Here is a 20,580-nt window from a genome sequence, read left to right as displayed (position 1 = left end):
CATAGAATTTGTATGGGATTCTCAGCTGAGTTGGGTAGTTAAGAGATGATTGCTTTAGTTAGTAAGGATTCCTGATTTCCAGCCAACACTTATCTATTAAGTTATATATATAGATTTAATTATAAAAATATACTAATACAGTTAAATAATTATATTAAAAGGCCTATACTGCAGGAAAGTTCTTGATTTTAAGTAAGATAATAAAAAAGTAAGTACTTTATAAGTAATTATTAATTACTGGAAGAGTATTTACTAATTACTTGATAATTCTACTAAACTAGATAAAGAGAATATTATTTAATAACAAAACTATAATAGTTTAAATATCCATTACTTTTACTATACTGCTAGTATAGAATCTTTTTTTTTCTACCATATTTAATAAAATTAGTTTTAATTACTTATCAAGTACTTAGTAACTACTTAACTAATTTTAAATAAAGAAAAAAATCAGAAATATCAGTATTCTTCTGGTTCTAGTAGAGAGAGAGGCTACTTTAAAGCTTAATTTATATAATCTTCTTCAAGAGTATCTTCATAATCCGAAAAAACTAGGTATATTAATTTAATTATTTAATAATTACTTGACAACTGCTTACCAAGTACTTAGAACTATTATTTCTAAAGATTTATAATATACTGTTTTAAGTAATATTATTAATTTAGAGCAGAGATACTAGGAACTTGAATTATAAAAATTAAAAGTAAAAATTAAAAAACAGAAAGAGAAAGTTTGAAAGCAGGAGCTTAAGAATAAAATACAAAAGCTGGATTTAATTGAGTAATATAAATAACTTCAAAATCTAGATTAATCTAGCTAATATAAGTACTTGTTAATTATTTTATAACTACTTACTAAGTACTTGACTTTTTTTTTAATATTTTTAATATATATCTTTACATATAAGCCAGAATATATATTCTGTAAAGTATATTTACTATAATCTTAGTAGATTATTCTTTCAAGTACTTATTAATTACTTACTAACTAATTATTTATATGTAAAACAGGAGGTCCGGCCTAATTAAAATCTAAGTATAGACTAGTTTATAAATAGTTATTAATTATCTATAAACTGCTTTTTAATTAATTTATACTTTATTTTTCTTTTTCTTATTCTTCTTCTCAGATTTCTTCTTATCCTCTTTCTCAGATTCCTTCTTAAATTTCTTATTATATTTATCTTACTCCTCCTCAGACTATTTATTCTATTTTTTATTATTCTTAATATTATTCTTTTATTATGAAACTTCAAGTACTAGATTACTATAATTAAATTATAGAAAATATATATATATTTATTTATCTTTACAGTAATCTTTCATAGTTAGATAAATACTGCAGGATAAAAAATAATCTATATTTTTAATCTCAGCATATATCTTGGTAATATAATAAGCCTAAATACTTAGTAAATAATACTAACTAGTTAATAAGCAGTTTACAAGTAATTATTAAATACTTATCTTTTTATTCTAGCAGAGAAGCAGAGAAGAACAAGATCCATTAATATTTAACTTTTTAAAAAAATTAGATACCAAGATTTAGCCGGCAGAAGTAGCGGTCTTGGATCTCAAAGTATAAGTAGATATAGATATAGAAAGTTATTTTTCTGCAGTAAAATCATTAAATAATTGTTTGTACCATTCTTTCAAGTAATTAGTAAATAATTAATAAATAACTAATAAGTAATTTACTTACTAACAATATTATTAACCTGCTTTTATAAGACTTGTCCCCCCTTATTACCAGCCTTGGTAATAAAATTCTTATAAATTTGTAAATATAAGTGCAGATTATTTATAGATGAGTATTACTTCTTTTTTTAGTAATTAGTAAGTAGTTAGTAAATTATTAGTAAATAATTAAAAATATACTTACAATCTTCTTTATACATCCCTCTATCCTGCAAAAGACCTCCCCGTAATAAACTTTATACTTGAGATTATTATTCTAAATAATTAGCAAGTAATTATTAACTACTTTGCAAGTATGTAAATAAGATTTTATTAAAGTAATACTAATTTGGATAAGAGTAGAAAGTACCAGCTGGCCAGTAGCCATGGTATACAAGTATTATTTATAATAGTTTTATTTTCATTAATAAAATCAGTTTAAAACTACTTTTCTCTTATATCAAGTAGTTATAAACTACTGAGAAAGTAGTTATACTTATATTTTCCTTGAGTTCGGCCATGGTGGTCAGTAGTGGTAGTAGTAGTGGTAGTATTAGTAGATAATAAGAAGATTAAAAGAGGTGGTACGATTTGAAATTATTATTATAGGTGATACGACAGTCACATGATCTGAGAGTACTTACTAAGCCATTTTGGGTCGCGCCAGTGAATTAACGACCATCCCTCACCTGCACCCACAGATTTGTGTCATGCAATAACAAGCTGCTCGAGGGTTGTGTTGGTAAAGCTTCCGCCGCAACCCAACTCTAGTCCTACGAGGTACTGTATGGATGTGGCTCATGTACTCCTCTGAGTCTAATGTCTAAGCCCGCCTGCTGTTAAGTATTCTATTGGACTTCTACATTCATGGACGGCATGTGAACACTGCAGTTTCTCCTCATGCCACCCTTGCTAGCTTGGGTCAACTAGTTCCTGCAGCAGCTTCGTCACTCCCCTTCTCAGCCAAGCCCTAGGCAAAAAGCTTCCCCGGAATAAACTTCTCTCCTTTGGTCTCCTGCGGCAGTTCTATCCCAATCGACGACCATCAAACTCGTTCATTCGGTGGGAACTCATTCCAGGCACCAGCAACCAGCAACCAGCACATCCGAGTGATCCGCAACTTCTGGGTCAGCTCTTGTTCTGCCGGCTCCACCAGTGCCGTCATCGCACGCGAGACCCGCCCCGGATGCTTTGCTGAAGCCGGTATAGTCCATCCCCGCTCGGGCGTGATGCCCAACGGTCACTGGAGGAGAGGTTCAGGCGGGATGTTGTTGCATGAATCAAGCCCGGGGTTTGACTTTCATCCGCTCGTTTCCTACTGGCGGGTTCGCCCTCTCCATCGAAGCCACGGATCCTTCGATCCGGATCCTGGCAAAACACAGAGGAAGCAGAGCTTGGTTATAGTAGAAATTATTAATACAAAGCTGATCTGCCCGATTTTCCCAAACCTTCCCTCTCCATCCCTCTCACCTCGCACCCCCGTTGATCTTCCCTCCTGCCATGTACATCCCCTCGGTGCTGCTTCTGGCCGCGAGCCTGTTCCATGGCGCAACGGCGCTGCCCACGCCAGGCTCCTCTCCCATCCCGCCCAGCCAGGATCCCTGGTACAGCGCGCCCGAGGGCTTCGAGGAGGCAGATCCCGGTGCCATCCTGCGCGTGCGGCCCGCGCCCGGCAATTTGACCGTGGTAGTGGGCAATGCCTCGGCGGCCTACAACATCCTCTACCGCACTACAGACAGTCAATACAAGCCTTCGTGGGCTGTGACTACCCTGCTGGTGCCCACCGAGGCCGCCTCCGCCGCCATCAACCAAAGCGTTCTGCTCTCCTACCAGATCGCGTACGATTCGTTCGACGTCAACGCCAGTCCCAGCTACGCCATGTACTCTAGCCCGCCCTCTGATATTATCCTCGCCCTGCAGCAGGGCTGGTTCGTCAACGTTCCCGATTACGAGGGGCCCAATGCCTCTTTCACTGCCGGTGTGCAGTCCGGCCATGCCACCCTCGACTCGGTCCGCAGCGTGCTCGCCTCCGGATTCGGCCTAAACGAGGATGCTAAGTACGCTCTTTGGGGATACTCTGGCGGTGCCTTGGCCAGCGAATGGGCTGCCGAACTGCAGATGCAATACGCTCCGGAGTTGAACATTGCCGGTCTGGCCGTGGGTGGACTCACTCCCAACGTTACCAGCGTCATGAACACGGTGACCTCGACCATCAGCGCAGGACTCATCCCCGCCGCCGCGCTGGGTCTGTCAAGCCAGCACCCTGAAACATACGAGTTCATCCTCAGCCAGCTGAAGACGACGGGACCCTACAACCGCACGGGATTCCTGGCCGCTAAGGACCTGACCTTGTCCGAGGCGGAGGTCTTCTACGCCTTCCAGAACATCTTCGATTACTTCGTCAACGGATCGGCCACGTTCCAGGCGCAAGTGGTGCAGAAGGCACTCAACCAGGACGGATACATGGGCTACCATGGGTTCCCGCAGATGCCGGTGCTCGCGTACAAGGCCATTCACGACGAGATCAGTCCCATCCAGGACACGGATCGCGTGATCAAGCGGTACTGTGGACTGGGCTTGAACATTTTGTATGAGCGGAACACCATCGGTGGACACTCGGCCGAGCAGGTGAATGGCAACGCCCGGGCGTGGAACTGGTTGACGAGCATTTTCGAGGGAACGTATGCGCAGCAGTACAAGACCGAGGGGTGCACGATCCGCAATGTCACCCTGAACACGACTTCCTCTGTTTATTAAAGAGGGGTTAGGACCATGTGAATAATGTTGATAATGGCTGTGTATGGACAGCCGGCTCTATTGTACAGTAATGGGCTAATAAATGTGGCTTCATGAACTTGGTACGAATGATTATGTTATGTACATAGTGTGGATGTGGTAATGATGAGAGAAAATTTGTCTATGGTCTATGTTCCAGCTATGCTATACAATATACCATTCAAGGATTAACTACTGACACATCTGCTTAGAAGAGACCAGAGTCGGCCTTGATCAGATCGGAGGCCCGCTCGGCCACCGCGTACAAGGTACTGACCAGGTGGCCGCACACCTGGAAGGGAAGGACGGATGCATCCACCACGCGGACATTGCTGGTGCCGTACACCGTCAAGCGGTCGTTGACCACGCCGCCCTTGTCCTTGGGCATCATGGCGGCAGTGCCGACCGGGTGGAAGTTCGAGCGGTCTGTGAACAACCATTAGCATGCATACATGATTACTCGGAGAATAGTGGTGGAGACTTACATTGTGTGAGCAGCCACGCCTTCCAGTCCTCCTCGGAGCCGTTGGCAGCCACGGCCTCGAAGCCAGGGTTGGTCTCCTCGGTGACAATGTTGGCCAAGGGAGCAGCCTGGAAGGTCTTGCGGACGTACTTGGCCACCGCAATCTGACTGGTAAGATCCCAATCGAACTTGTAGTAGTTGGGGTTGATGATCGGCTTGGCAGTAGGATCGGCGGATCCAATGTGGACATAGCCACGGGCAAAGGGCATCAGAGCCCAGTACTGGGCGCTAATACTGCTGGTGCTACCGGGGTAGTACAAGATCTCGGCGATCGTGATCTTATCCTTGAAGATCAGGTCATACTGCAGCTGGAAGAGAGCTTCCAGATCCTCAGCCTTCATGGTGCCACTGCTCACCTGGGCGGTTTCGTTGGCCCATTGCTTGAGCTGGCGGCGGACGGATTGTGCGACCGCCAGGGTGTCGTTGCCAAGGACATCATAGATGTTGGGATAAACCACGGTCTTGGTGCCCGTCAGACCAGGGGTGGTGGAAGCACCTAGCCCCGCGTTGGTCTGGTCCTGAAGGTTCTCACCGACGGTGGGAAGATCGACACGGACAGAGATGTTGTACCTCTCCAGGATATCGCGGTTACCGATACCGGAGAGTTCCAGGATACCGGGCGACTTCAACGAACCGGCAGAAATGATGACCTCCTGGCTTGCTCCGATAGTAGTAACGGTGCCATTGGAAGAGGTGATCTCGACACCAGCAGCAGTGGCATTGCCCTGGGATCCTCCATTCTTCCAGACAAGACGGTTGACAAAAGTATCAAGCATCAGGTGCAGGTTAGGACGGGACGCAATGGGCCAATAGTATGCGCGAGCGGCATCTTCACGCACATATGCGGTGTAATCGATGGTGGAAGGGTAGACGTTGAAGCCACGCATCTTGCCGCCGTTGACATCCCCGGTCCATGGAACACCGAGTCCCTGGAAGGTGGCATTCAGGGTGTTGGTGAGGTTATTGGCGGGAATGTCGGGCCAGGCTACGGACAGCGGACCCTCCTCGCCGTTGGCATTGGGGTCGTAGGTGGCTCCTCTGGCACGCTGGCTGGCGGTGGGAACAGTCAAGTTCTCACTCTTCCGATAGTAGGGGAACAGGCTGTCCCAGGTCCATCCCTCGTTACCGATGGTCTGCCATGCGTCAACCTGGACGTCTTCGGCCCGAGTGTACGCCATTCCTGTGAATACGTTAGTGCTTAGTTCCATTCAAGCACACGTATGACATACCGTTGATGGCACTCGTGCCCGAAAGCGCCTTTCCAGCACGCAGCACCTGGGGGGCGTTGCCCGCATAGGACTGGTTGGTTGTCTCGTACTGCCAGTCGATGTCAGTACCGAAGGCCAGTCCGTAGCCGTCGACATCCGTGACGTTGGAGTTGTTGAGAACTGAACCACCGGCTTCAACGATGAGGACCGACACATTGGGGTTCTCCGACAGGCGGTTGGCAACCACAAGACCGCTGGTACCTCCACCAACAACGATGTAATCATACTGAGGACCCGAGAGATGAGTAGAAGGCGCTGTAAGGGTCGTTGACAGCGCACCCAAAAGGGTCAAGCTTCGAAGCATCTTGGTGGCCATGATCGCTCTGGAATGTTTGAACAGTGATGATAGCTTCAAGACCTTGCTCACCGGGCTTTTATACCTCTCATGACGCTGCATTCGTTCTGCAATGGCCCATATCGAGTTGCTTCATAATCCTCCGTCAGCAGGATGATATCCACTTCCCGAGCGCACCGGTGACCTCGTTGGATTGTCTGTATATTGCTCGTGATCCTGGGCCCATATAAACTTACCGTGCCGTGATCGGACAGGATCCACCGCCAGATATCGGCATGCCGGGTCAGGTATCGGCCTGAGACATCGCCAGACACTAGGCACCTCCTAGCCGCAAATCCTGGCTGGCCAGAAACTCCCTGGCTGATATCTGCAAGGACGCCACGCAGGGAGACGCATGACACTCGAAGCGTTGCTGATCCGTGTTCGTGGGACTGACACTTGGGTTAATGATATTCATGCGACGCCGTTGCATTATTCGCACCGGTTCCCGGAATGGCCATGAGGACCCTGAACGGGTCAGGTTTGGTTGTTGGGGTCGGACTGAACGGGTCTTCCCGCTTCAATTCCCGGCCGTCAAAATTTGCGCAACGGCGATTTCCCTTCCGTCACATCATGGATAGTGAAGGTTCCGTGAGGAATCCATAGTGCCTGACTAAATGTTTGTCATCTGGTTATCGGATCCACATTCCCTGTCGATCGGATTCATTTCGGCGTAATCAGATCCCAGGCAGCACACCAAGTGGGGTGGGTGAGTGATTTCTCAGCCTGTCTTTAACTTCGGCCCTGACTATCGCATTGCTTGGCGAGAATATGGCGGCCACAGTGCAAGAAGTGAGGTGAATGGCCTAATCTCGGTGAGAGAAAACAGCTGTTATGGCATTAATGAAGGCCTTTGGGCGGGTGTAATTCCGCGTCTAGCTTACATTGACAAAGGTTTCAGAAGTCCCAGCAGTTTGCTTTCTGTGGCCCCGTGGGTGACCGTCTGCTTTTCATCGCCATGGGTGCCGGCCAGAAAGTATTCCAGAAGAGTCAAAGCCGATGCTGGTCATCTATATCCCTCTTGTAGGCTGTGGTCCATCCACGCAAGTGAAGAAAGAGACCAGCCGCATCCTGCTGTTAGTACCCCTTGATGGCATCAGAATGCCTCCGTCCACCTCAGATGACATGAGAAGATAAATGGCCCTTACAGCGCCCCCTCCTCACCGAGATGGTTATATAGGCTGCCAGTATCCGCGTAACTAGCAGCCAGATGGCATGTAGCACGGCATGATGTCCGGTGTGAGATCTCCCACTATGCAAGGAGCTGTGTCACGCCGATAGCATCCGTGCCTGAGTTCGATATTTTCTTTTCCTCTCTGCCTCTTACTTAACGCCAAGGCTTCACTGTTGTGGCGCACAACGGATAATCACCTAGCTTGCTTGTCGGCCATCTCCATTTGCCCGATAAGAATATGTGGAGCTTCCCCTGAGACGGTTCCAACTAACTTCACACTAATTCTGGATACAGTATAGGTGCTCATGCAGCTATCCTTGTCCGCCATAACAATGGCTTGTAACTCGCCATTTGCTGCTCATATGACCGTCAAGGGTACAGTAAAGGATTTAGTCATGTGCTGCCTTGAGGAGCTTTTCGACGCTTCGCTGCTTGCGCCGTCTAAACCGCATGCCTTACTATATCTGTTGTGTATCGCCACGTCAGTTCAAGGAGCAAGGAGTTCATGAAACTACGCCGCAGTGTTCTGCATCATGACCATCGAGGAATGTGCCCCGCTACCCACCTTTGACATTACACCCGCGGCGATTCTAGACCATGCCAATCAGGTTATCCGCCAGGTCCAGCTGGACGTCAATCATTTAATCGACACAGTTGTCATTGGGGATGCCACCGTTGATACTCTAGTGCGTCCACTAGGCAACATAGACAATGAGTTTAAGTATCACATTCAGTACATTGCCCTATTCCAATCAGTCGCGCCGTCCCCGGATCTGCGCAAAGCATCGTCAGAGGCAGTGAACCTGGTTAATCAAGCTTACCTAGCGCTGTTCCAAGATGAGCGCCTATTCTATCTGGTCGACACCGTGTATAGCAAGGTCAATGATGGCAATGAAGATAGCGAGTCCATACGTCTCCTATCGAGATTCCATCGCATGTTTGTCGATAATGGCCTCCGTCTGGCTGGGGTAGATCGCGATCGGTTTCAGCACATTGTAAAGCGGTTGCTTGAATTGCGTGTCCAGTTCATGGACAACATTGCCACCGACCCGGGGAGTCTGTGGATAGCAACGGATGAGCTGAAGGGCCTCGATGAGGGCATGCTGAAGAACCTCGAACGGGGTCCTTCGGGGAGTGGTCGTATTCGTCTGGATCGGCCGACAGTCAGCACGATTCTGGGAAAATGCAGCGTGGCTCAAATCCGGCGAGATGTTTTCCTCGGTGGTCAGTCAATCTACCCTCAAAATGTCAAAATATTCCAGGATACTATCACTCTGCGACATGAAGCTGCCCGACTACTGGGGTTCCCGTCGTTCGCAGCACAACAACTACGGCATCAGCTGGTTAAATCCCCCGGCGCTGTCACAGACCTCCTGGAGGACCTCGAGCATAAATTGCAGCCGCTTGCGATCCGTGAGTTACAAGCCTTACAGACATTCGCTGGTCTAGAATCACCGCTTCATCTGTGGGATTTCGACTACTATCACCGCCGCATGCTGCAGGAACAGTATTCTGTCAGCCACGATCTGATCTCTGAGTTTTCCCAGCCGAACATACGATTCAGCGGATGCTGGGCATCTTCGAGAGGCTATTCGGATTATCCATTACGGAAGTTACAGAGAAGACCGACCGGAATGTGTGGCACTCTGATGTCAGGATATTCGCAGTACGCGACAGACAAGATTCTTCAGGCTCCTTCCTAGGCTACCTGTATACGGATATCTACCCTCGGCCAGGGAAATACAACCATGCCGCCAACTTTGACATCCATCCCGTAGGTCTACTATGTTGAAAAGACACAAGATGTTACTGAAAAATGTTGCAGGGATTTCGAAGGAAAGATGGGAGTCAATCTCCCGTCGCCACGGCTCTCGTGTGCAATGTATCGCCAGCTACAGCCGACCGACCGGCGCTTCTTCAGCACAGGGAAGTCATCACGCTGTTCCATGAGCTAGGACACGGTCGGTCGCATTGATTGGCTTTACAGTCCTCTCCTTGCTAATATGGCCTATAGGAATGCATGATCTCCTAGGAAGAGCCAAGTACGCTCTATTTTCCGGCCATCGAACTGTGCGAGACTTCGTCGAGGCACCCAGTCAGCTGCTGGAATACTGGTGCTGGGTACCAGAGTGTTTGCAACAGCTCAGTTGCCATTACACGTACCTGCCGGAGTATTGTGAGCGAACTTTGGCTGAGGGGACTGTGAAAGATGCCAGCCGACCACCGAGAGAGATACCCGAGGACCTAGTCAAGGGACTTGCTGCCGTCAAACAAGTCAATCAGGGTATCTTGACCCTGCGACAGGTTGCCTTTAGTGCATTCGATATGGAGATCCATGGCGAGCACGGCCAGAAAATCTCGGAAGGCAATGGCATTGCCGAGCGATACAATTCGTTACTACAAGAAATGACCCTCCTCCGGGGCCCTGAGGAAGTCAACTGGGGCCATGGATATGCCACGAGCCAACATTACATGTGGGGCCAAGAGGCCAACTACTTTTCATACCTCTAGTAAGTGTAGTGTCAATGGGTGTCTGTTTCTTGTTCTTACCTCGACTAGCACACGGACCTTGGCAGCGGACATTTGGACCTCCAACTTTCGTGACGATCCCATGAGTGCGGAAGCTGGACTCCGCTATCGACGGATGATTCTCGCCCACGGCGGTAGTAGAGACGAGTTGGAGATGCTCATGGAGTTCCTGGGACGATCTCCGTCTCCGGAAGCATATCTCGGGGATCTAGGGGTCGGGGAGCATGGCTGTTGATTTGTAGTAGCTTGACGAACCGTGGTTGCTATCTATGCCGTGAAGATCACACGAGCATCAGCGGAGCGCCCCGGAGTCATAATGATGCACCTTCATTGGCCGCCATCTCGTGTTGGGAGCGAACGGTGTAAGACGGCGGCTCAGCCAGAAGTCTCCGCGGTCGCACGGAGCCTTACGGAGGGCGGCGCTGCTTAAAGAATGTACATAAAGACCGAAGGGGGATGATGGTACTTTGAAAAATAATCTCACATCGCAATGTCAAGCAATCAGTACTAATATCTTCTCTTAAATTAATGTTCATAAATCAAACATGCAACAACAACAACAACAGCCAACAGTAGCCTTCTTCGGAGCGACGGGGGGATGTGCCAATGCATGTCTGGCTCTTGCCCTACAAGCCGGCGTTCATTGTTCCGCCCGTATGTGTTGTTTCTCCGTTTCCGATACAAACATCTCGAACTGACCCTAATCAATACTGAATAACAGTGGCTCGCACTCCCTCCAAGCTCCACAATCTGCTCCAGCAGCTCAATGTCTCCGAGTCCGCCATTGCAAACTACCTAACGGTCACGGAAGGTGATATCTACGATCACCAAGCTGTTCAAAAGACCCTCTATGTCGATGGCCGCCCCGTTGATCTGATCATCTCCGGCCTCGGCGGCAAGCCACGCTTCGAGTATGGCATCAAAGCCACCCTAGACAACCCAACCATTTGCCAAAATGGCATCCAGACTATCATTTCTGCCGCTCGATCGTGTCCCCAGAAGCCCCGGATCGTGATCATCAGCACCACCGGCCTCAGCGACACGCGCGACGTACCACTCATGATGCTTCCCCTGTACCATTGGCTGCTCAAGGTACCACACGCGGATAAGAAGGTGATGGAGGACCTTGTTGTGGCCGAGATGCAGAAGCCGGAGGAGGAACGCGCCATCGACGGGTATCTCTTTGTACGGCCCTCCTTGTTAGTGAACGGCGATGGCGATGGTCTGTCGAAGATCAGGACCGGCACCGACGAGAACCCCGCGGTGGGCTATTGTATTAGTCGTCGGGACGTGGGTCTCTGGATCTTCGAGAGGGTAATTCGTCAGGCATCGCTTGCGGACTGTCAGTATTGGGGGCAGAAGGTGTCCCTGACGGCCTAGGCAGCTGCGTGGAATATTTCGATATAGGTTGATCACTTGGAGCTACTGGGTAATATACTGGGTTCTACGGAGTACTGTGGATAATTGTCTGCACTACTTGATGTATTGTCTGTATTACTTAATGTTTACGCGATTATTATCAACTTTGTTTGATCTTCAAGACTACATATGTGGCATGTCGAATATCTACATCGTAACGCAGACACGGTCGGAAACATACAGTGTTTACTCGCATAACACGTGATCAGCCGTTTCAATTCAAAGCCTATACTCGTTAACCTTATCCTATCCAGGAGACTGGCGTCTAAGTAGCCTGCTTGCAGCTATCCAGTTAGTGCTGGATTTCACTGCCAGCCCGACTATTCAGACACGGTGACATCACGTGATCATTACAGACTAGTCCTCTCGGGCCAATGACATCATTGCATCCTGTTCTACTTAGTCATAAAATACCCGATTAGGAAACACATCAAAATCTCTCCCATGAAGTAGAAGAGTCATTGGACTGAAGATGGGCTATACTCTGGGGAATCTAAATAATCGCATACTGTGTCTATTAGCTGCACACCGGTTGCATGATTATTCCTAATGATGTTTTCCGTTGATTGAATAGTACTATGCTACTACCTTTTGTGAACACTAGTTGTCTCGGGATATATATCTATATATACTACTTGTTGAGGTACCTAATGACTTTGATCGGACATAACAAAATTTGTATAAACAGCCATTCATCTTACGATAAGGATATGCCATACCACTTCTACAATAGAATAGAAAACATATATTACGAACAGATAACATCCTGTAGTAGCCGGCGCTTGGTATTGATTCATTAAGGTCACTACCTTTTGAGACTAGTTGATGGGATACTTTCAGAACGTGCTGGCTCCAACACATCTTCACTTGAATTTGGAATTAACATACATTGGGTGGGACCACACTTCTGTACCCCAACAGACGAGTTCAGTCACTCAATCACGGATTCACGGCACCAATATCCGGTCGTCATACCTACTCTGAGTGAGCTATATCTTGCTTCTTCGAGTCCACGCTGATGAGGAGCGCCACAATTACCATCAAGTATGGGACATTACTTCTGGATGCCCAGGTCTACCCCTTCCAATAAAACATCTCATCATCAAGGAATGATTGATCTTATAAGCTCTCATAGCGAAGGCTAGACGAAGAACATCGGAGTCAACTCCAGAACCTTGCCTGCTTTATGCTGGAGCCTGCCGTTCTGGAAGACGATTCTTAAAGAGCATGTAGACTTCTTACCACCCAAAAAGTGATCCAAACTGCTACTACCTACTTGAGATCTCGGTAATTCTTCATTCCACTAATAGATCAGCACGCATACTTCCTTCAGTGCCGGGGAGGTATTGCGCCTGATGACAGGCACATGATCCTCAAACACAATATCGTCGCAGAGGTCGATCATTGCTCATCTCAGCATCTCTTGTAAAGCATAACACAGGGAAACCGAACTATGGAAGGGCTTGATGCTGGAAAGACCGGCGATCCCCGACTACCTACCGCTAAGGAACACCAGCCGGGCTATATCGTACATGACGCACAGGATCAGAGTCAACTCTATAGGTGTTAGTGTAAATTCTTCAAGAAGACGGGCCTTGGTACGAAGTAGAAAAGCTAAGCTTCGCGTTTTTCACAGCAATTATCTTCACACGCGGATCCGCAGCGTGTTTACGATCGAGCACAGCCAACTCGTGGTATGGAATGCGAAGATACTTAAAAGCGACCAGGATCTTCCATCGTTTATCCCGCACTATCGAACTCAATGGCTTGATGTGTTGATCACAGCCCTGGACAGTAAATCTAGACACGAGTGGCTGACAATGTTGTGAGGCACAGCAGAGCCTCGGAGGTCACCAGGCTTTGCAAAAACCATGATCCATAGTCTGGCGTCACCAAAATTGCCAAAGCAAGGGATGGGAACATAGGACTATTAACTGGCGAGGAATGTAAGCCATAGAGTGCTCCGTTCCTTGATCTGTTTGTATGTGTTTGAAGTAATTAGAAGTCGACATATAAACAAGGCTCCCTGTGCTGTCTCCCACGAATTTATTGAAATATCAAATCTCACTCTACTTGTATACACAAGCAATTCATTCTTTACGTTTGTCACGAACCTCATAATGAAGACTTACGGTATCTGGAGCACGCTAGCCACCCTTGGCTCATTCACTCTCTCCTCGGCCAAGACCCTCAATTTCGTTGCACACGAGGATGACGACCTCCTCTTCCTGAGTCCGGACCTGATCCGAGACATTCTTTCCGGCGAGCCACTTCGTACCGTGTTCCTGACTGCAGGAGACGCTGGAATGGGATCTGACTACTGGAACAGCCGTGAGGATGGCTCACGGGCAGCTTATGCGCGCATGGCAGTGGCGAGCAACAACTGGGACGAAGACGTGATCTACGTCGGAGACAAGACCATCAGCCTCTACACGCTGCAAGACGACGATGACATTTCCCTGGCATTCATGCACTTGCCGGATGGCAACATGGATGGAACTGGCTTCGGCGGCACCGACCAGAACGACAGCTTGCAGAAGCTGTGGGACGGCGATATCGACGTGATCCGGACCATTGATGGCTCGGGAGTTGAATACACGAGAGATGAGCTGCTTGAAACCATCGCCGCTCTGATTGACGACTTTGACCCCGACGAGGTCAAGACGGGTGACTATGTCAACGACTTTGGCGATGGCGACCACAGTGATCACTACGCCACCGGTTACTTTGTCGACAATGCCTTGCAGCAGGCCGACAGTGATGCTGATCTGACCGGATACTACGGGTATCCGATCCAGAACATGGACGTCAACATGGACGATTCGGACATTGAAGACAAGACAAACATCTTTTACGAATATGCTAGTTATGATACTGCCACCTGCGCCACTGATGATGCTTGCTCGAGTCGGCCTGAATCTGCTTGGTTGCAGCGTGAGTACGAGCTTTAAGGAAGCTTATCTTAAGCTGGTCTTGGGGACGATTTGGCCATTACTAGGCTGTGAGACACTGGGTGTTTTATTCTCTGCCATCTTGTACTTTAGTTACGACGCTTTGAAATATTATGTGATGACTTGATCGGTGCATTTAGAAGAGAGCATTATACGTGCCATGGGTACAGATTGTAGGCCATGCGTTATGTCCATGACTGTATTAGGTGCTGTACAAGTTAGCCCACTACTCCATGAGTGCGCGGAATGCATTGAACGATCGTGGATGGACCGCGATGTTTGTTTACTTCCTATTGAGGGTCATGCATTCGAACAGTCGACGTTGCTCTGCAACTAGAGCATACATTCCAAGTACCAGCGGAGGAATGTTCCCATTGTAGGCAGTATCACGAGGGAAGCTTCTGTTCTGGTTCCTGAAGGAGGTTGAAGCTCATTCCGTAGGCGAAACCCAAAGCTCCACGGCATGTATGCTTACCAATGAGAGCTAAATCAGTGTAGTTGATTCTAACACCGTGCTCATACTAAGAATGTTATTGTACGAACTGCTCATTTCCCCCTTTCTAGCATTTCTCTGGGCACTAATCACTCGATCTGTGCCATGTGATAATACCAGTTTACTGATCAGAACATACTCGAAGTATCCAACTTGATGCGGTGGTGATTGGTGGTAATGATGGACACGTCGACATGCATAAATCCCGGAATATTTCCAGGGTTATCGGAAATCCCGGATTTACAAATGTATGGAATAACCGGTACTTCGCAGCAGACTTCATTAACAATTTACCTGTTATCTACTAGTGAATTCCTTTCTAAGAAGATACCCACACTACGCAGTGACCTTCTTCCAGCTCTCCCTAGCCTTCAACCCCTCCCACCACTTCTGCACATGAGGAAACTTGCTCACCAGCTCCGTGAATCCGAATGGCTCAATAAAAACCCCGTACGGCAAGTGAGCCAAGTCCGCCAGTGTGAGTTGCTGCCCGGCCAGATAAGGCTGCTTGGACAGGACCCGCTCGTAACCTTCGAGAGTGAGTTCGAGCTGGGAAAAGAGGGATTGGACACGGGCTTCGTCGGTCTCTCCGTGACCTTTGCGGGCCTTGAAGACTTTTTCGTAGGCGATCTGAGAAGCGAGGGGGTCGAAGTAGGATTGTTCGATGGAGAGGGCCTATCCCAGTAGCTTCATTAGTCTCCCAGAACTTGTGATGAAATCAAGGAATAGCCATGTATACCTGCTGGTAATAGGCGAAGGCTTTCAAGTCCGACTCAGGAGGGGCCAAGTCAGTGCCCTGGCCGCGGTACTTGGTAGCGATGTATTGAGTGATGGCTCGACTCTCTGTTCACGGAAGTAGTGTTATTAGGGTATATCTGGAGATTGTTTATCGCAACACCAACCGTAGATCTGGATGCCTGTTTCTGTATCCTGCAGCACAGGTACCTTGCCAAACGGCTGAAGATCGTTCAGATAAGAGGAGGTCCTCTGCTCGCCCTTGGCCAGGTCGATGGGGACGATATCAACGTCCAGCCCTTTCTCGGCCAGGGCAGTGCGCACGCGACGGGTGCAGGTGGAGTGAACAAAGCCGTATAGCTTAAGAGTCATGTTGGAAGGATGAGGTGAGATGCCCTTAGTGAGATTCAAGCCAAAGGAAATGAAGATAAAGCGATGGTGGTGAATGCGACCGGGGGGAGGGAGGGGAAGGTCGGGGATAGTTGCATCGAGATGCAAGTCTGGCACGTCATCTCGGGTTCCCCACCACCGCGGAATCATTCCGGCATATAAACAAAATTCTCTTCATGTGCTTACAAAAAACTGATTGATTACAAAACTTCCAATTTAAACAACTACCAAGTGATGGACTAAGATGAGGGCCGACGGGGTCGGAAGGTGGCCCACAAGGTTGGTACAGACATGGCGAAGTTATCCAGTTCCTTGCCATCAAAGGCCCGCCGCTCATCGGCTAGCTGGATGTGATATTCTCCCACGATCATCGCCAAAGCCATGCGCATCTCCATCCAGGCAATACTCTTACCTACGCAGTCATACGAGCCTATGCAGAGACACATCTTAGTTGACGAAATCACTGAAGATATGGGTTGACAGACTCACCTCGTGAAAATGGAATGAATGGCACATCGGCCAGGTTATTGATTGACGCCCACCGTTCAGGACGAAACTGGTCAGCATCCTCCCAATAGCGCTCATCACGTTGGATGGCAAAGGTCGGCACGGACACTATCACATCCCCCGGTAAGTGGAGATCCTTGTCCACCTGCAGTCCCTGCGGCGGAGTGACGCGCACCAGACCATCCAGCACCGATGGCTGCAACCGCAGTGTCTCGTTGATCACCGCTGTCAGGTACGGGATATCCTTCACCTTTTCATATGACAAGTCCTCTATTCCCTCGGGTACTCTCTCATCGACCTCGCGCTGGAGCTGGACCTGCGCGCCCGGATGCGTCGCGAGGTAATAGATCGTATTGATCAACGCAGATGCCGTCGTGTCGCTAGAATATCCGATCATCTTTCGTCAGTATATTTCTATTCGTCTGGGAACTACCAAGCCTGGGGCTCCTCAGGGCCAACCTTACCTGCCAGCCGACATGATGAACCAGGCATCATCCTTGATTGCTTGATCCGTGGGTGGCGCGCCAGGATCACCGTTCTCCTGGCCTTGGATCAACCAGCTAATGATGTCTTTAGGCTCACTCGACTTGGCTCTAGACTAGAGATATATTAGCACAGCCAGACAGTGATATTTCTACAGAAGCGGATGGAAGATATACCGCACGCCTCGTATCAAACAATTCATGACAGCGATGCCGGAACGGATTAAGGGTCGCGGACAGACCGGGAATCCTCATCAAGATTGGCGGGATCCACGGCATAGTGCCGGCCACTGCAACGTATCGCTGGCCCTCGTCGATAATTTGCAGCTCAGGGATCCTCTTTCCGGTCTTCAGCATCCCCAGCTCCGCTCCCAGGACAACGTGTCCCATGACATCGAATGCGTAACAGTTGATCCAGTTAGTAACGTCCATGGGCCGCCCTTGGTGCTCCCGGATCTTCTCTATCAGGATCTTGCTTTGTTCCTGCACGGAATTATGATAGTATTGGATACCTGGTGCCACACACTTCTGTCAGTGGTCTGGTGGTACCGCGATTGGAAGGAAGAAGTTTGGTCAGAATCGCACCTTTAGCTGCTTGATCCCACTGTCGACGCCGCTTCCTGTGCACCTTGAGGTCGCGGATGGCAAACAATGTCTTCTTGTCGTTCTCATGAGTGATCTGATCGTACCAGGGTCCCTTAATACATCGGCTAGGAGGGCCATAGATGGCTTGAATGGCCGAGGCGCGACAAACGGAAACCTCGCGGGGACCTATTGAGAGTGTCAGTTGAGAGGGCTTGAAACAAGGTTGAGGGGGGTCTAGGATACCAATGCGAACGACATCACCATACTGCTGGTGCAGACGCTGAATAGTATAGTGCATCTGCGCATCTTTGACGGTATGGTAGGCGGCGTAGTGACGTGAAATACGGGCTGCGATCGGGCCCGGCACGTTGCGCAGTCGGTGGAAGAAGAGGCGGTACACGAGGATATTCCCGAACAGGCCTGTGAACAGCGCGCCATCCAGGAACAATACTCGAAGGACGATTTCAGATGTGCTTGAGGTGGTCGGTAACAAGGCTGGAGCCAGGGTAATCAGGGCAATGTGGGCAAGAGTGAAGATGCCAAACAACCTCAACAGGTGTTTCTCGATTTCGCCCGAGCGAGTTATAAAAGCCAGCAGCACCCCGGCCAAGGTGCCAAAGACACCCAGCTGGGTCCATGGACTCTCCATGTTCTGATAATGTTGGTTCGTTTCGACTATTCTGATGGCTTGATGATCTTAAACAAGGGAGCATCCAGGTCAGAGCCTCTCTTATAGGCGTAGGCGGGCTCTGGACCCTGTGAAGACAAATAGTGAAGGCACCTCTTAAGTCAATGAATCCCCACACAGTCACGACCGCTGTCAGGGGCGAGAAGGACAGACTGGAGGAATGACTGCTATGGAGGACATTCCTTACGTACTTAAATATATCAGTCAGTGAAACAAGTGTAGATGCGAGGCTGAGACTGACTCTTACTTACCGTCCGCTTAGACGTGCATCTCCGGCATGAGACGGGCACCAAGTGATCCACTCATTCGTTGTCGCTCAACGAAATGGATGGAATTACTAGTCGAACCCACCAATGAGCGGCACTAGTATAGAGGCGATCATTTAAATCTAAAGTAGCTGGCCGTGCGTTTCTTTGTTTGTATAGCACCCCTGCCTTGCATTAGAATAGCGCCATGGTGTGGCACCCCTAATGTTCGCCGGTTGAGAGTCCAAACGTTGGCAATCCACGATCCCCAGCCTCAACAGTTCCTAAGAACTCCATATCCAACATCCACAAGGCCTTATCGATGGCCCTGAAAGTAAAGTTCAAGAAAAGAGTTCGGGTTCAACCAAGGAACAGCGTCTTCCCCGCTCCCGACTCAATCTCCACTTCGACTGACGCCGTCGATTTCATGAAGCACCGAACAACGCACCACTACCCCCATACAGCTCAGCTGCTATAGCGAACGTAGCTACTCCTGACAAAATGCTTGTCGCTGTTCTTCCAGCCTCACCCAAATCCGCTCAAGAAACCATCCGGGCTCTTTTGGAAGCAGACCAGTTAACTGCTCCAGTCCACGTGCGCGCCATCTACCGTGACCCTGCCAAAGCCCCCGCTGAGTTCGTCGCACATGGTAGCTTCCACGCGGTCGCAGGTGATCTCAGCAATGCAGCCAGCCTAGACCTAGGAAACGCTGATACCGTCTTTGCCATCACACCGCCGCGCTATGATGGCACCGACATGATGCAGTGGGCCCGCCAGGCCTCGGAAAATACTCGCGCAGCGATCCAGAAGGCCGGGACGGTCAAACGCTTGGTGCTCCTTTCTAGCATGGGGGCCGAACAGCCAGAAGGAACAGTGCGTGTACCTCCATACCGTGGTTTATACGAACAGGTACGGAGATTTATAAACTCACATAGGGAGAAATCATGACGAACCACATCGCGGAAGAGATTCTCAAGGATGTCGTGCCCGAAGTGGTCTTCATGCGATGTGCCTACTTTATGGAAAACTGGGCGCCAGCCATGGAAACCGTCCAGTCAAAACATCCACATCTGTCGTCGGTCATCACTCCGCTGGATTATGAAATTCCCATGGTGAGACTGACCTTCTGGTGATGTGATATAGGATTACTGGCTGAACCTATTACTTTACAAGGTTTCCGTCGCCGATATCGGAAAGGCATGTGCCACATATATCATGGCCATGGACCATCCCAAGAGTCCATATATCGTGGAGGTTCACGGTCCACGAGAATACACGGCAAAGGACGTACAGGAAGCATTCCAAGACGTGGCCGGACATGCAGTCGAACTCAAACCCGTTGAAAAAGCAGATTTGCCCGCGTTTTTCGGCCAATTTTTACCTGAAGCTTCGGTCGGTCCGTTTGTCGAGATGACTCGGAGTTTCTTGCCGGGAGGGATTATTGCGAAAGAGTCTGGAAATTCCCCATCTCCGGATCGCATGTATCGTGGTCGGACGGAGCTGGCGGATGCAATTCGGCGCATGTTTAAAAAGGGCAAGGTTCAGGTCGGGGGTTAATGGGCCGTAATTGAACCTTATTCTGTCAGTACTATCACTTGGTATTCTCATGAATCAATTAATGTTTATTTTTACATCGATGGATGCACTCTGGCTTATGCCAAAGTGGCCTATACGTGTTTTATATCATCCCAAAAATATTTTTTTCTCGATATATCATCCTCAGGCCAAGGCAGCTGGAACAGATGATTATGTGCAAGCACAGACCCTATACCATTGCAATGCTACCACAACTCGCTCCAATCGTG

The 20,580-nt window shown here is 48.7% G+C and overlaps 8 protein-coding genes across 8 annotated transcripts; 5 read left to right on the top strand and 3 right to left on the bottom strand.

Annotated features, from left to right (window-relative positions):
* Positions 1–3,139: 3,139 nt before the first annotated feature.
* On the top strand, positions 3,140–4,627 carry BO87DRAFT_381462 (LIP-domain-containing protein). Its single transcript, XM_025624538.1, has one exon. It carries the CDS (start codon positions 3,178–3,180, stop codon positions 4,432–4,434), a length of 1,257 nt encoding a protein of 418 aa, XP_025473734.1. The 5' UTR covers positions 3,140–3,177; the 3' UTR covers positions 4,435–4,627.
* A 33-nt stretch (positions 4,628–4,660) lies between these two features.
* BO87DRAFT_322664 (GMC family oxidoreductase) lies at positions 4,661–6,559 on the bottom strand (the record flags this gene model as incomplete). The annotated part of the gene is made up of 3 exons (XM_025619989.1): positions 4,661–4,878; positions 4,938–6,155; positions 6,205–6,559. The coding sequence occupies 3 exons, from the start codon at positions 6,557–6,559 to the stop codon at positions 4,661–4,663; spliced, it is 1,791 nt and encodes a 596-aa protein (XP_025473733.1).
* A 1,666-nt stretch (positions 6,560–8,225) lies between these two features.
* Positions 8,226–10,756, top strand: BO87DRAFT_411395 (M3 family metallopeptidase). The gene is made up of 5 exons (XM_025626443.1): positions 8,226–9,265; positions 9,316–9,525; positions 9,577–9,712; positions 9,766–10,261; positions 10,311–10,756. Exons 1-5 carry the CDS (start codon positions 8,285–8,287, stop codon positions 10,513–10,515), a joined length of 2,028 nt encoding a protein of 675 aa, XP_025473732.1. The 5' UTR covers positions 8,226–8,284; the 3' UTR covers positions 10,516–10,756.
* An 11-nt stretch (positions 10,757–10,767) lies between these two features.
* BO87DRAFT_371381 (NAD(P)-dependent oxidoreductase) lies at positions 10,768–11,794 on the top strand. Its single transcript, XM_025622071.1, has 2 exons — positions 10,768–10,934; positions 11,002–11,794. The coding sequence occupies exons 1-2, from the start codon at positions 10,826–10,828 to the stop codon at positions 11,658–11,660; spliced, it is 768 nt and encodes a 255-aa protein (XP_025473731.1). The 5' UTR covers positions 10,768–10,825; the 3' UTR covers positions 11,661–11,794.
* Positions 11,795–13,761: 1,967 nt separating this feature from the next.
* Positions 13,762–14,782, top strand: BO87DRAFT_381456 (uncharacterized protein). Its single transcript, XM_025624537.1, has one exon. The coding sequence runs from the start codon at positions 13,820–13,822 to the stop codon at positions 14,648–14,650; it is 831 nt and encodes a 276-aa protein (XP_025473730.1). The 5' UTR covers positions 13,762–13,819; the 3' UTR covers positions 14,651–14,782.
* A 684-nt stretch (positions 14,783–15,466) lies between these two features.
* Positions 15,467–16,325, bottom strand: BO87DRAFT_411392 (glutathione S-transferase family protein). Its single transcript, XM_025626442.1, has 3 exons — positions 16,046–16,325; positions 15,883–15,986; positions 15,467–15,818 (listed from the first exon to the last, which is right to left on the bottom strand). The coding sequence occupies exons 1-3, from the start codon at positions 16,248–16,250 to the stop codon at positions 15,480–15,482; spliced, it is 648 nt and encodes a 215-aa protein (XP_025473729.1). The 5' UTR covers positions 16,251–16,325; the 3' UTR covers positions 15,467–15,479.
* Positions 16,326–16,507: 182 nt separating this feature from the next.
* Positions 16,508–18,611, bottom strand: BO87DRAFT_411391 (cytochrome P450; the record flags this gene model as incomplete). Its single annotated transcript, XM_025626441.1, has 6 exons — positions 18,086–18,611; positions 17,843–18,028; positions 17,435–17,769; positions 17,240–17,373; positions 16,758–17,155; positions 16,508–16,698 (listed from the first exon to the last, which is right to left on the bottom strand). The coding sequence occupies exons 1-6, from the start codon at positions 18,489–18,491 to the stop codon at positions 16,508–16,510; spliced, it is 1,650 nt and encodes a 549-aa protein (XP_025473728.1). The 5' UTR covers positions 18,492–18,611.
* A 607-nt stretch (positions 18,612–19,218) lies between these two features.
* Positions 19,219–20,332, top strand: BO87DRAFT_463940 (NAD(P)-binding protein; the record flags this gene model as incomplete). Its single annotated transcript, XM_025629277.1, has 3 exons — positions 19,219–19,648; positions 19,711–19,887; positions 19,949–20,332. Exons 1-3 carry the CDS (start codon positions 19,277–19,279, stop codon positions 20,330–20,332), a joined length of 933 nt encoding a protein of 310 aa, XP_025473727.1. The 5' UTR covers positions 19,219–19,276.
* Between the last annotated feature and the right edge of the window lie 248 nt (positions 20,333–20,580).

Source organism: Aspergillus neoniger (assembly GCF_003184625.1).
Source record: "Aspergillus neoniger CBS 115656 unplaced genomic scaffold BO87scaffold_82, whole genome shotgun sequence".
Lineage (NCBI taxonomy): Eukaryota > Fungi > Ascomycota > Eurotiomycetes > Eurotiales > Aspergillaceae > Aspergillus > Aspergillus neoniger.
Note: the sequence above shows the minus strand (reverse complement) of the source record. Positions and strands in the feature narration are given on the sequence as shown.

Coding starts and splice junctions, on each gene's coding strand:
- BO87DRAFT_381462 (XM_025624538.1), top strand. CDS start 3,178: ATGTACATCCCCTCGGTGCTGCTTCTGGCCGCGAGCCTGTTCCATGGC.
- BO87DRAFT_411395 (XM_025626443.1), top strand. CDS start 8,285: ATGACCATCGAGGAATGTGCCCCGCTACCCACCTTTGACATTACACCC. Junction 9,266..9,315: donor TGCTGCAGGAACAGTATTCT/GTCAGCCACGAT, acceptor CATACGATTCAG/CGGATGCTGGGCATCTTCGA. Junction 10,262..10,310: donor AACTACTTTTCATACCTCTA/GTAAGTGTAGTG, acceptor TACCTCGACTAG/CACACGGACCTTGGCAGCGG.
- BO87DRAFT_371381 (XM_025622071.1), top strand. CDS start 10,826: ATGCAACAACAACAACAACAGCCAACAGTAGCCTTCTTCGGAGCGACG. Junction 10,935..11,001: donor CGGCGTTCATTGTTCCGCCC/GTATGTGTTGTT, acceptor ACTGAATAACAG/TGGCTCGCACTCCCTCCAAG.
- BO87DRAFT_381456 (XM_025624537.1), top strand. CDS start 13,820: ATGAAGACTTACGGTATCTGGAGCACGCTAGCCACCCTTGGCTCATTC.
- BO87DRAFT_411392 (XM_025626442.1), bottom strand. CDS start 16,250: ATGACTCTTAAGCTATACGGCTTTGTTCACTCCACCTGCACCCGTCGC. Junction 15,987..16,045: donor AACAGGCATCCAGATCTACG/GTTGGTGTTGCG, acceptor TTCCGTGAACAG/AGAGTCGAGCCATCACTCAA. Junction 15,819..15,882: donor CCTTCGCCTATTACCAGCAG/GTATACATGGCT, acceptor CTACTGGGATAG/GCCCTCTCCATCGAACAATC.